The 11,605-nt window shown below is 47.9% G+C and overlaps 1 protein-coding gene across 1 annotated transcript in view; it reads right to left on the bottom strand.

The window, feature by feature from the left end:
* Positions 1 to 3,200: 3,200 nt before the first annotated feature.
* Grap2 (GRB2 related adaptor protein 2) overlaps positions 3,201 to 11,605 on the bottom strand; it is a 76,209-nt gene continuing 67,804 nt past the window's right edge. The window contains exons 5-8 of the mRNA XM_028789846.1: positions 9,153 to 9,318; positions 6,656 to 6,868; positions 5,099 to 5,215; positions 3,201 to 4,650 (exon numbers count right to left, since the gene is read on the bottom strand). Coding sequence (XP_028645679.1) covers positions 4,471 to 4,650; positions 5,099 to 5,215; positions 6,656 to 6,868; positions 9,153 to 9,318 — 676 coding nt within the window. The 3' untranslated portion in view covers positions 3,201 to 4,470. The remainder of the gene's footprint in view (positions 4,651 to 5,098; positions 5,216 to 6,655; positions 6,869 to 9,152; positions 9,319 to 11,605) is intronic.

Here is an 11,605-nt window from a genome sequence, read left to right as displayed (position 1 = left end):
ACCTGTAGGTCTGGAAAGCTTCAGGCACTTGTGGTGAATGAATGAATAGACAAGATTGGGCAGCTACTTCTTGTTCATTGTTGTCTGACTATTCCCGGAAAAACATGAACAAATGTCTACTCATCCAGTCAAGAAACCAGTGATAGAGATACCAAAGTAGAGATACCACCAACATCCAGTGTGTTAAAGCAATGAGTTTATTGAGGTTACTTACAGGGGCATGGATGGGGGTAACTTACAAGAGCCAACCCTCCCACAGAATGGGTGACAGCTCATGAAAACCAGAAACTGAGAGCTCACAGTACAACCTTCAGGCAGCTCAACAGGTTGGAGAGTGTCTTTTCTGGTGGCTCAAATAATCTGAGTCTCTTCCAGGCAGTTCAGTTGGTCTCTTCTTTTTTTTCAGGCTTTTGGCTGATCTTTGCTTATTCTAGGCTGTTTTGTTTGTTCTAAGCATGGCAGCTGTCTTTGCTGCTTATATATTACTGAGGAGAAAGGGGCCTAGTTAATCTAGTCAGTTTCAGGGACTTCCTGAAGGTATTTTGAGTTGGTTACTTCCTGTTTTAATGGGTTTCCTTATAAGATAGAGTGTTTCACCTTCCCCTTAGAGTATCTTGTCTCCCCACCCCCCTTTTCTCATTTTATACCCGAGTTTCCCTCAAAGATGAAGGTTTTCACCTTGGAGGAACACAACATCATTCATTAGACACATATGTACTGACAGCCTTCCCCATATGCCATGAACATACAAGCATCTACAAAACACAATGATCCCCACCCCAAGAAGCATACAGTCTAATGGTCACACCACTCAATCTCTAGTGCCCCCATCTGTGTGCATGGTGTTCAGAAAAAGCATTGGACTCAAGAAGTAATCTAAAGAGATATTTTATTTCATATGGGAATGATAAGAGGAAGTGATGTGTGAACCCGGATCTGAACAGCAGTCAGCTGGAAAGCACAGGATGTGCATCCTGGGGGGACTCACAATTATGAAAACCCTGGGGAGGGTTCTTAACCATCTGGAGGCTGAAGGGGAAGGATAGTGGAGAAGGGGTATGAAAGCTAGAGGAGGTTGGAGACCTGGCAGGACCAAGTTGGGATTTTAGGTTCAAGGCTAAGTGCCTGTGAAGACAAGTGGTGTGCTTGGGTTTGTCTGTCCAAAGAGTGCCTCAGTGTCTGAGTGGAGAGTATACCAGGCACAGGAAGGAATGCAGGGCAGCAAGCACAGAGGACAGTGCAGTTGCTATGGGAGACAGAAGGGTGCCGTGGCTGGGAGGTGAAGTGGAAGGACTTGAAAAACAATAACAAAAATAAATTTGTTTTAAAGAATTGCAGTGGTAGATTTTTTTCTTTCACACTCTTGTCTTACAGATAGTCACGTTGAAACTAGACAAAATAATTGTGCCATGCAATTATTTTGACCGGGCCGATCTGTCCCCTGTGTGTGCTGTGAGCTGAGATCTAGTGATGCCCCCCCGCCTTGCCCAGAGCCCAAAGTGATGGACATTGATTTTTCTCTTTCAGGATTTCCTGAGACAGATTCTACACCTTCCACAGCTTCTGCTCCTGTTAAGGTGATTTCTAGGAATTCCTGTTTGAGTCTCCAGCCAAATGCCTGTCACTTGGAAAATTTCTGATTCCTGATGAAGATGCAAAAAGAAGTCACCGGCCGTCAAACAGCAATGATGTCATAAAGACAGTAATGAGTTGTGCCTGTCCCAAAGCCAAAGTGACTTACTTGCTAGCAACAAAGAGCAGTGGCTGAATATCCCCAGAAAAAGAATCCAATTAGATTTGTGAGGCTGATGCCCTTGCTGATCAAAGCACCTGGGAGCTTGTTAGAGATGTGAGGCTTAGTCAGAACCCACATTTTAACACGGTCCCCAGACAATGCTCAGATACTTGAGATTTTGAGGAGTATTTCCTTAGATCAGCCCAAGACCATCTAATGGTGAGTGGGGCATGGTAGCTGCAGGATATTCAAACTGAAGCGATTTCCAGCAACTGGGGAGGAAACCTTAACTGGACCAACAGGAATTGGCTTTTCTCTGGAAGTTCTCTGCTCAGATGTTACAAAGTCACGCCTAGGGTATGGTGGCCAAAATCTCTTCTAGGCTCAGTCCCCATGAGTCCTTGGTTTCCCTTAGTGGTTTGGGTGACTTTCCTGTTCCCTTTTGAATCCTGCTGATGAGAATATCTCAATAAAAATTCCTCCTACTTTCTCCCACCAGGGCTCCTGCTAGAACAGGATGCCTGTTCCAGGGGTTTTAGAAGCTCTGTCTCTCCAGGCCTAGTGCCCTTGCCGCCCCAAGGTAGGGAGTACCCTCTTCTCCTAGGGCTGTGCCACATGGACACCAGATACAGGCTGGCAAAACTTTATTACTGTATTCTCAGTGTGTTTCAAGGCAGAGTAACTAGACTAGAACCCAGCTAGTCATCTCTGCCTCAGCCAGGGCTCTCCTCCCACAGAATCAGCCAAATGGATGAAGTTTGTGGGCTGCTGAAAGCATATGGTTTGCAAATACTGTAAAACCAAACACCACTTTTGGCTTTTATTTACTGTAATGTCTCACATCACCTACTACCAAGCCTGCTGATCAGGTCCACTTTGCCTTAGCTTCCGGGCTCATTTTCCCTCCTTGGTGTCTTCTCTGCTCTTTGCCTCCTTCTGATGAACTCTTTCCTCACCTGTACTTGGGGGTCGGGGCTGTCCTTTCTGCATCAGCTGCACATGCCTCCTCTCGATGTCCCACTTGACAACCGCTCCCTTCCCCCATCTCCCTGTCTGTCATCTGCCACCCATCTTCTGACTCCCAGCTTTCCTGTCCCAGGGCTGTCGCTGCTCCTCACTCCTGTGCTGCTTCCTTGACCTCCAGACTATGTTCTCTTCCCTCCTGGTCCCTCTCTTTCTCTAAAAGGAACCCAGGGATCAGAGGATTGTTGAATCAGAGTCACAAGGGATAGAGTGTATGCCACACTGCAGTGACTTGTGAGTCACAGACTGTTCTCTTGTCTCCCTCAGTAACAGATGCCCTCCAGTTCCTCCCTAAAGCGAGAAGGGACAGCCCCCCCCCACCCTACCCCCGTCACTTACGATCACCATCCCTTTCAGCCTCACTCTTCCTTTCCTATCTCAGAGCACACACACACACACACACACATACACATACACACATGACTACCGACACCCTCGTAAGTGCCTTCTGTTCTGACATCTTTACTTCCAGGCTCCACAAAAGCACCCGAGCTTCCTCCCCAGTGTCCCTCCCTGCCCACAGGCTTCTCTGTGCTTTATTCCCCAGGTTGGGCACCAGGACACACAATTCTAATTTAAGGTGACAGAGGGACAGCAGCAGTGGTGTTCCTCTTCCTAGGTGGAGAGAGGCCTACGGCTCAAACAGAAGAGGAAACTCATTTCCATGAAGCTCCCGTCTGGGTTAGAGTCAGTCTGTCAATCTATCTATCTATCGATCGGCAGTCAGCGCTCTTGGCTTCCCTCACGTCCACTGGCAAAGATGTCCTCAACCACAGAAGATCAGGAGCAAAACCCAATTGAGTTCCACAGAGACACCCTTGTAGCCACAGAGTGAGGCTGCTGACACTTCTCACATTTTCCGCCAGGGCTTCTCCAAGCACTTCCAAGAATCTAGGCTGCAGCTTTCTTTGCAGCTAGGGAAACAGAAGTTACATTCAAGTAAGCCACAAGGGCCTGTGGAGAACCCCTGTGTGTTCCCTAGCACCTGGCTCTGCGGTGTCCCCATGTTCTAACTCTCTTGTCAGCCATAGGGGAAGAGGATTACCCAAGGGACAGTCTCTGATGGAAAGTAAAAGTCCCAGCCAGACATTGACAAGGCCTGAGTTTGCAGGGTTCTCCCACACCAAGCGGAGCCTCCTGACCACGCCCTTGCTGGCTCCCTGCTCAGACTTGCCTGGTGCCTAGAGCCCTGCATCTGCTACGCCTTAATTCTCAGGGTGCAGTGCCTGCTCTGTGCAGACCCTATAAGTGAACAGGGCCAGGTGAACTACCTAACGTGCCTCACCAAGCCCAGCCTTGCCCTGTCCATCCATCCCTGGGGTGTGATCTCTGCTTAGCTGCTTGCTCTCTTAGAAAATTCCCAAGCCAGGAAAGAAGCCAGGAAAGTTCAAGAGCTGGGAAAGGCCATTTCCCTGCCCTGTTCCCAGCTCCCCACTGCCCCCTTAGACAGAGAAGAGCTGGCAAAATGCCCCCCTCTCCACCTGGGTTCCTTCTCATGCCGGTCAATAAGCCAACCTGCCTGCCAATAAATTACTATTATACAATGTTGTGTGTAGACATAGGTATACATATACATGTTTTGTGTTCACAGGGGCACACATGCACATGTATGCATGTATATGTAGTTATAAAGTTCAGCTTTCCCCCCTTGCCCCTCCCTGTCTTGCAGGCAGCTTCAGACGAAGAGCCCCCAAACCTCCCAGGACGACTCATCATCGCGTCATGGGGGCCACATAGTTGGCGGGGAAAAGACCCAGTTTGTTGTGCAGACGGCCGGTCCACCAAGATGGGTTGGAGCTGTCCAGGACTTCAACCACCTCTCCGCTTCGGAATCCCAGCTCGTCCTCCTCCAGAGCCTCAAAGTCATACAGTGCCCTGGCCCAGCGCACTCGCTGTGGGGGAGGCAAGAGACACAGATGAGCACAGTAGGCTGGTCTTTGGTACAGCTGTTGCCCGGAGGAACTGTGAGCTTCTAGATCTGTTCTGAGTCCTCTGAGCCCTTCCGAAAGGCTGGCCTTGCAGCAGTCAAACGCAGACTTGGCATGCACAGCCCTGGGCACTAAGTTACTGGGACTTACTACCTTTGCTCTCGATATGATCTTGTTCTGCTCTTGTGGTACAGGAGATGGAAGCTGGGTCCTCATATATGTTAGGTAAGTGCCCTACCACTGAACAGGTCTCGAGAACATGTGTACTAGATCACAAGGATAAAGCTCACCCATGCCCTGCTGCCAGAAGAGCGAGAATAGGATGAAAGCTCAACAGTTTGAAAACAGCAGCCTGGATGAGCCAAGCTGACCCCTCTCTGGAGACTCCTCCTCATACTCTCTGCTCACTCACCCCTGCCGCCTGGAGTTGTACGGGGTCTGTATGTCTCCGGTGCATCAGGGTGGCGTTCACCTCACTGCCGATGCCACAGTGTCCGTCGTTTATGTCCAGGCTGCCTCCACGACGGTCCTAGAGACATGTAAGAGAGGGACACTGCGTGATCAGTAGGGGTGACTCTCACAGACCGCCCCAACCCTGTGCCTTGCCTAGGGTGCCCTCTACAGGAATAGCACCCAAGAAGACTCGCTGACCATCACCCTTCATCTTGGAAAGCACACAGGAGGGAATCTGAGGGGATCTTAGATTCTGAAGGCAGATGATGGCCTCCATTTATTCAATGAAATAGCAGTAATTTGGGGGAGTCTCAGGTACTCGGACCTCAAGACTTTGATCAATCAATCAATCAGTCAGTCAGTCATCATCACCATCATCATCATCATCATCTGTGTGAGTGTAGAGGTCTGAGATTGACATGAGGTATCCTCTGTCACTCTCTATTTACTTGAAGGGATGTTTCTGAACCTGGAACTCACTGATTCAGCTATCCTGGTTGGCCAATGAGCTCCTGGGATCTGCCTTTCATCTCAGCGGTGAGGTTAAGGATGTGCTCCCAGTGCTAGCTTTCATGTGGGTGCTGCGAATCTGATTTCAGGCCCTCTTGTTTGCCTAGCAAACACTTTATCCATTAAGCCATCTCTCCAGCCCTAATTTTATTTTTTCTTTTAATCTTAAGACAGGGTCTTGCTTTGCAGCTCAGGCTGACCTTGCATTCACTATATAGCCCAGGCTAGAGCTGGGCTTTTAATCCTCCTGCCTCAGTCTCCTAAATGTTGGGATTATAGGTATGCATTGCCATACCTAGCTTGTATTGTTCTTTTCCCATTTACAAACAAAAACCCAGGAGCACTAACTGGTTTAGAGGAAGAACCATATACAGTGCCGTGCTAAGTGCTAAGTGAGCAGATGGAAAAATGTACAGGTGTGCCTGGGTAGATCATGGAAGGCATCTGGGAAGAGGTGATGCCTGGGCTTCAGCTTGAAGGAGAAGCAGACTGGGCCAGGAAAGACTCATCAGATGGACAGAATAGCTTATAAAAAGCCAGAAAGAAAAATGCTCCGAGCCATGCCAATGACAAAATGTGGTGCCATTTGCTGGGTTGCGTGTTTGCATGGCAGTTGGGGTTGGTAGAAGGATATGGGCCTGGGAAAGTAGATACAGGTAGCTCACAAAGGACCGTGTACCCTGTGGAGGAATGTAGACCAATGTCTTTATTGTGTTGTCCGTCTCCATAAGCCTCTTGCGATTCCCTCTGGAAACAGGCAGGGGTAGATAAACAATCAGGGCTGCGGCAGGTGTTAATCTGTTTTTCTTTTTACAGGTTAAGGGGCAGGAATTGAAATTCTGCTGATGGGAGAATTAGTCTTCATGGTGCGTGTGCGTGCGTGTATGTGTGTGTGTGTGTGTAGTTGGGCACCGGAAGTCAGTATCTTTCTCCCCTCCCCATCTGCCTTGTGTTTTGAGACGGGTGTCACTTCGTGAAATTGGAACTCACTACTCTCCTCAAATACCTGGTGGAAATGCTGCATATAGCGCTGCTGTGGAGGGTGCTGTGGCCCTGATGGGAACTGGGGGGGCGGCTGCTGGTGCGGGTGGAACTGCTGGGGACCCAGGGGAAGGTGGTCTGACGGCTTCCGGTTCACCGAAGGTCGGATTTCTTCTACGGTTCCACTCATGTGAGGGCCTCCCTGGGACCGCCTGTCCAGGCTGTTGCCCCGGTGACCCTGGGAGAGAAAACAGGAGATCCAGATTCATTCTCCCCCTAGATCTCCCGTTCCTGTTTATCTTCTGGCAGTAACTGTGTGGTTGTGGTGGGGCTTAAAGAAAGTCAAAGGTTTAGACCTCTACATTATCAAAAGTGGCCTCCGAATTCCCAAGTCTTCCCTGGTTCAGAAGTTCTGCCCCCTGGTTGACAGTCTAACCGTTTCCATGTGGTCTCTGCTGAATCCATTCCTACTGGGTGTGTTTGTCTCTCTGTAATCAAGCTTAAGTATTCTATGTGACAGACAGGGATAGGTGGTTTGAAAAGGACACGTGTGCTTTGTTTGGGGAAGTAAACTCACTCTCCCAGACCATCAGCTGTTTTCAAGACTGGCCTATTACAATCATGAGAGGAGAGAGTTCCCATCCAGGGCATGCAGACATTCAGAAGAGAAAGCAAAGGCCAAACAAGATCATGTGACGAATAATTCACATGCTGTCACCTGTTGCCAAGCTGCTGGCCACTCTGCCTCCAGATATCTTGACTACTCTTGACTTGGCATCCTCTGGAGCCATCATTTATAGCCTGGTGACAGTGACCCTACAGCAACATTCTGGCAAAGCCATAGAAACCAGGCCTGGTGCCCCCTGCATCAGGAAGGAACAAGGCCTCTCTGCTTCATACTGTAACAGTTCATAGATCAGAAATACTTTATTGTTATTTTTATTTAACAAACAATTACACAAAGCCTTGGGCTCCGTAAATGCTAGCACTGTACAAATATTAACTCATTTAATCCAGTTTAACGAAAACTTTATACTGCCTTTCTTATCTCTAAACACCGCATCCTACTAAGTTAATACTTGTCTGTTTCCTGGTTAGAATAACCCACAAGATCTCCATTGACCTTTATTTTCTTTCCTGAACTTCTGTGTGCTCTGGTTGGGAACACCCTCTTCTCCAATGACTGTAGCAGCCCAGCCTTGAAAACAGCTGGTGACTTGGAAGGGCAGGCTTACTTCCCAAAAGCACACGTGTCCTTTTCAAACCGCCTATCCCTGGGATTCCAGCTCGGCCACTCAGGGCTCCTTCCTTGATTACACCTGTGTTCTTTGAAAAATAGTTTGTACTTTGTATGTGTGCACACGTGCACGCATGTGTGCGGATTCCCCTGTGCGAAGTGGTAACTTCTGCCTGCCGTGGACCAGATTCTGCGGCACAGCCTGTGACTACACCATCCTCAGTCTTTATAAGGGCCCAGTGAGGACACTGCTAGTGTGCTTTCCATGCTAAGATGAGAAAACATACACTCAGAAAGCATCTTTTTATTTGTTTGTATACTGTTTGATTATTTATTTATTTACCGTCAGTGTCTAGCTTGCCATAGCCATGGCTTGATGTGTAGCCCAGGGAGGTCTTGAACTTACAATCCTCCTGCTTCCACCTCCCAAGTGCTGGCAACGGTCATGTGGCACCATACCCAGCTTCAGAAAGTCATTTTATTTGTGGTATATGTCTGTGTATATGTATACTATGTGTGTGCAGATGCCCAAGGAGACCTCATCTTTGGCATCGGATCCACTGGACCTAGAGCTCCTGGTGGTTGTGAGCTGTGTGATGTGAGGCTGGGAATATTCATTCCAGGTCCTCCGGAAGAGCAGCAAGTGTTCTTGAGTCACCTCTGCAGGCCTCAGAAAGTGTTCTTAACTTGATCAGGTGACACAGGTAGTTAGGAATGAAGTCAGGATTAAACCTATGCAGTCCCTATACTCCTTGAGGACATCAGGAAACTGCCTGGTGCTTTAGTCCTGCCCCCTAGGCTACTCTCTCTAGTAATACTGTTGTCCTGACCCTTGAGCAGCTCCAGACCTGGGCTGAGAACACTCATGTAAGACCCACAAAGAGCTAGATGACAGCACCCCCAATGTGAACGAACATTTACAGTCATTTGTCAGGTGTTTAAGGGTGATGGAAGAGATTGGGAGACAGCAGATTCTTATGCTCACAACCTCCTGAGTCCCCTGTTTATGCCGTCTTAAAGGATGGGGAAACAGGATCTGAGAGCTTTCTAAAGCCATACAGCTAGGAAGTGTTAGCAAGTGTTCAGCTCGGATTAAACCTGAGATCTGACTGCTGAGATCAGCTCTCAGCTGGATCAGAATACCATTTTTTCTTTTCTTCTTTTTTTCCCTTGATGTGTGTGTGTGTGTGTGTGTGTGTGTGTGTGTGTGTGTGTGTGTGTCTTACACAGGAATTCAGGCTACCTACAATCTCTGGCCTGGAGTTTTTCTGAGCCTAAGGTGTACCTGGTCTTGCGTTCCATCCCGAAGGAAAATCTGCTTCTGTTTGGAGATGGATGTTGTCCGGTAGTAGTCCACCAGCTTATTTAGGGATGGGAACTTTTCAGTCCACAGGAAGTAGTTTCCCTTGGTGTCTCGCATGACTTTGAAGTGCTGAACATCATCTTCATGCCTGGAGATCAAGCAAACTCAAGTTGTATGTTACATGCCGACCTTGCCCCTGCTGAGGGTGCTGTTTGCACCCAGAGATGGTGAAGTTCTGTTTGGACAGACATCGTATGAACATTTCATGGGGCCAGGGGGTGACATAAACATCTGTTTCACCCAGATAGGGCACCGATGGCTGAACGAAGTAATGATTCCACTCTTTGTCTGTCTTTGTCAACCAAGGAGTTAATTAGACATACTTATGGTATCATGGACAACATACTAGCAGCTATGCCACTGAAGAGAATTTTTTTTTTCTTCATCCTCTATTAACTGCCTTCGTAGCCTTATGTTCTTCTCCCCATTTCATGATGGAACATGACTACGTCATCTTGGGTAGGTCTCATGTAGGCACTTGTAGCTGCTGTGAGTTCAGGAAGCCCGTGGCCCTGTCGTGCCACAGAAGAGTTCAGGAAGCCTGTGGCCCTATCGTGCCACAGAAGAGTTGCTCATTCTACAGCAGCAGATGATCTAGGTACGGGAGACCTGAACCACACTCTAGTAGCGGGTTCATGAGAGGGTCCATCCACAGAAGATGATCAGATGAACCGGAGTCAGTCTTAGGTGCTGAACCAACATTTGAAAGAAATAAAGGGGTGGGGGGGCCCCGTGAAATGACTTAGCCAGTAGAAGGCATTTGTTAAACCTAGTAACTTCAGTTTGATCCACAGAACCCACATGATGGAAGGAAAGGACCAACTCCCCAAGTTGTCCTCTGACCTGTGTGTGTGTGTGCACACACACAAACACACACACACGCACACACACAAATAAATGTAGAAAAAGGTAGGTCAAGAAAAGGAAAATATTTCAAATACCTTTACAATTTTATTTTAAATTATGTGTATGTCTGTGTGAATATATGGCTCGTGAGTGCAGGTGCCTGTAGAAGTCAGAAGTTGGGTCTCTCGGGGCTGGAGTTACGGGTGGTTGTAAGCTCCCTGGTGTGGGTCTCTCCGGGCTGGAGTTACGGGTGGTTGTAATCTCCCAGTGTGGGTCTCTTGGGGCTGGAGTTACGGGTGGTTGTAAGCTCCCTGGTGTGGGTCTCTCTGGGCTGGAGTTACGGGTGGTTGTAAGCTCCCCGGTGTGGGTCTCTCGGGGCTGGAGTTACGGGTGGTTGTAAGCTCCCCGGTGTGGGTCTCTCAGGGCTGGAGTTACGGATGGTTGTAAGCTCCCGGTGTGGGTGCTGGGATCTTTTGCCAGAGCTCTATGCTCTTTACCACTGAGTCATCTCTCCAGATCTGATCCCAGTAAAGAGTAAATAATCAGAGACCTTTCATAATGTTTATTTGAAAGAGGGCAATATCAGAGTTCTGTCCTCTGCTAAGGACTGGCAGCAGAGGATTTTCTTAAATACCCTGCTATTAGAAATGGCTTGACCCATCTCATTTAAGTCTACAACTGAGCCGGCTGGCAAGAAGCTACCCTTTCTCCTAAGGAATTAATTATTTTTTCTTCTCTATGTTTTGTATAAATAAGACTCTAAAGACTGTTTTGTACTTTGGGAGGAAACACATTATATACAGAATTGTAGATTTTAACTGGAAAAGACCTTGAGGATAGTTTGGCCTGTCCTGATTTACAGGAGAGGATGCAGACTGAGAGAGGCCCAAGGGCTTAGTCAAGGTCAATAGGTAGTAAACCTGAAGGAGAACGGCCTGTCTGATTCCAGCTGGGCTGGGTAATTATGCGGACTGCTTTTAAATATGTGCCTTTTGCCACCAGTTGTGATCTCAGGTGGTCAGGAACTGCAGAAATCTGATTTGCCATCTGAAAATAAGGGGGTAGATTTTACTCTCAGCTCTGGTCTTTCTCCACAGCTAAGTCATTCTGTCTTGGTTATCAAGTTTTGTTTTGTTTTTCCAAACAGACTTTTGATTGTGTGTTATAGCTGCATGTGTATTGGCGCTGTCAATGGCTGCTTCCAGCAGAAAAGTCAAGAGGTAAAGGGCTTTGGGGAGTAGAGATTCCTCTGAAGGTTAGTAGGGGATTCCTAGGGATAGATTTAGGGGGCTTGTGTTTGGAGGGAACAGGGATTCTGGCCTTTATTCTCATCTTTAATCTGGGTTCTATTCATAGCCAAGAGAAGCCAAAAGTTAGACAGTTACTTTTGCCCGACACATAGCTATCACTGCTAGTCTTCCCTAGGAGTTTGGACACTAACAGTGGCTTTTTTTTTTTTTCAAGATACAGCATTACAACTCACAGAGGAGGAAGTATTTCTTGTGTATAATAAGTATTCACCCAGTCCC

The sequence above is a fragment of the Grammomys surdaster genome, unplaced genomic scaffold (genome assembly GCF_004785775.1).
Source record: "Grammomys surdaster isolate TR1022 unplaced genomic scaffold, NIH_TR_1.0 125852, whole genome shotgun sequence".
In the NCBI taxonomy this organism is placed as follows: domain Eukaryota; kingdom Metazoa; phylum Chordata; class Mammalia; order Rodentia; family Muridae; genus Grammomys; species Grammomys surdaster.
Note: the sequence above shows the minus strand (reverse complement) of the source record. Positions and strands in the feature narration are given on the sequence as shown.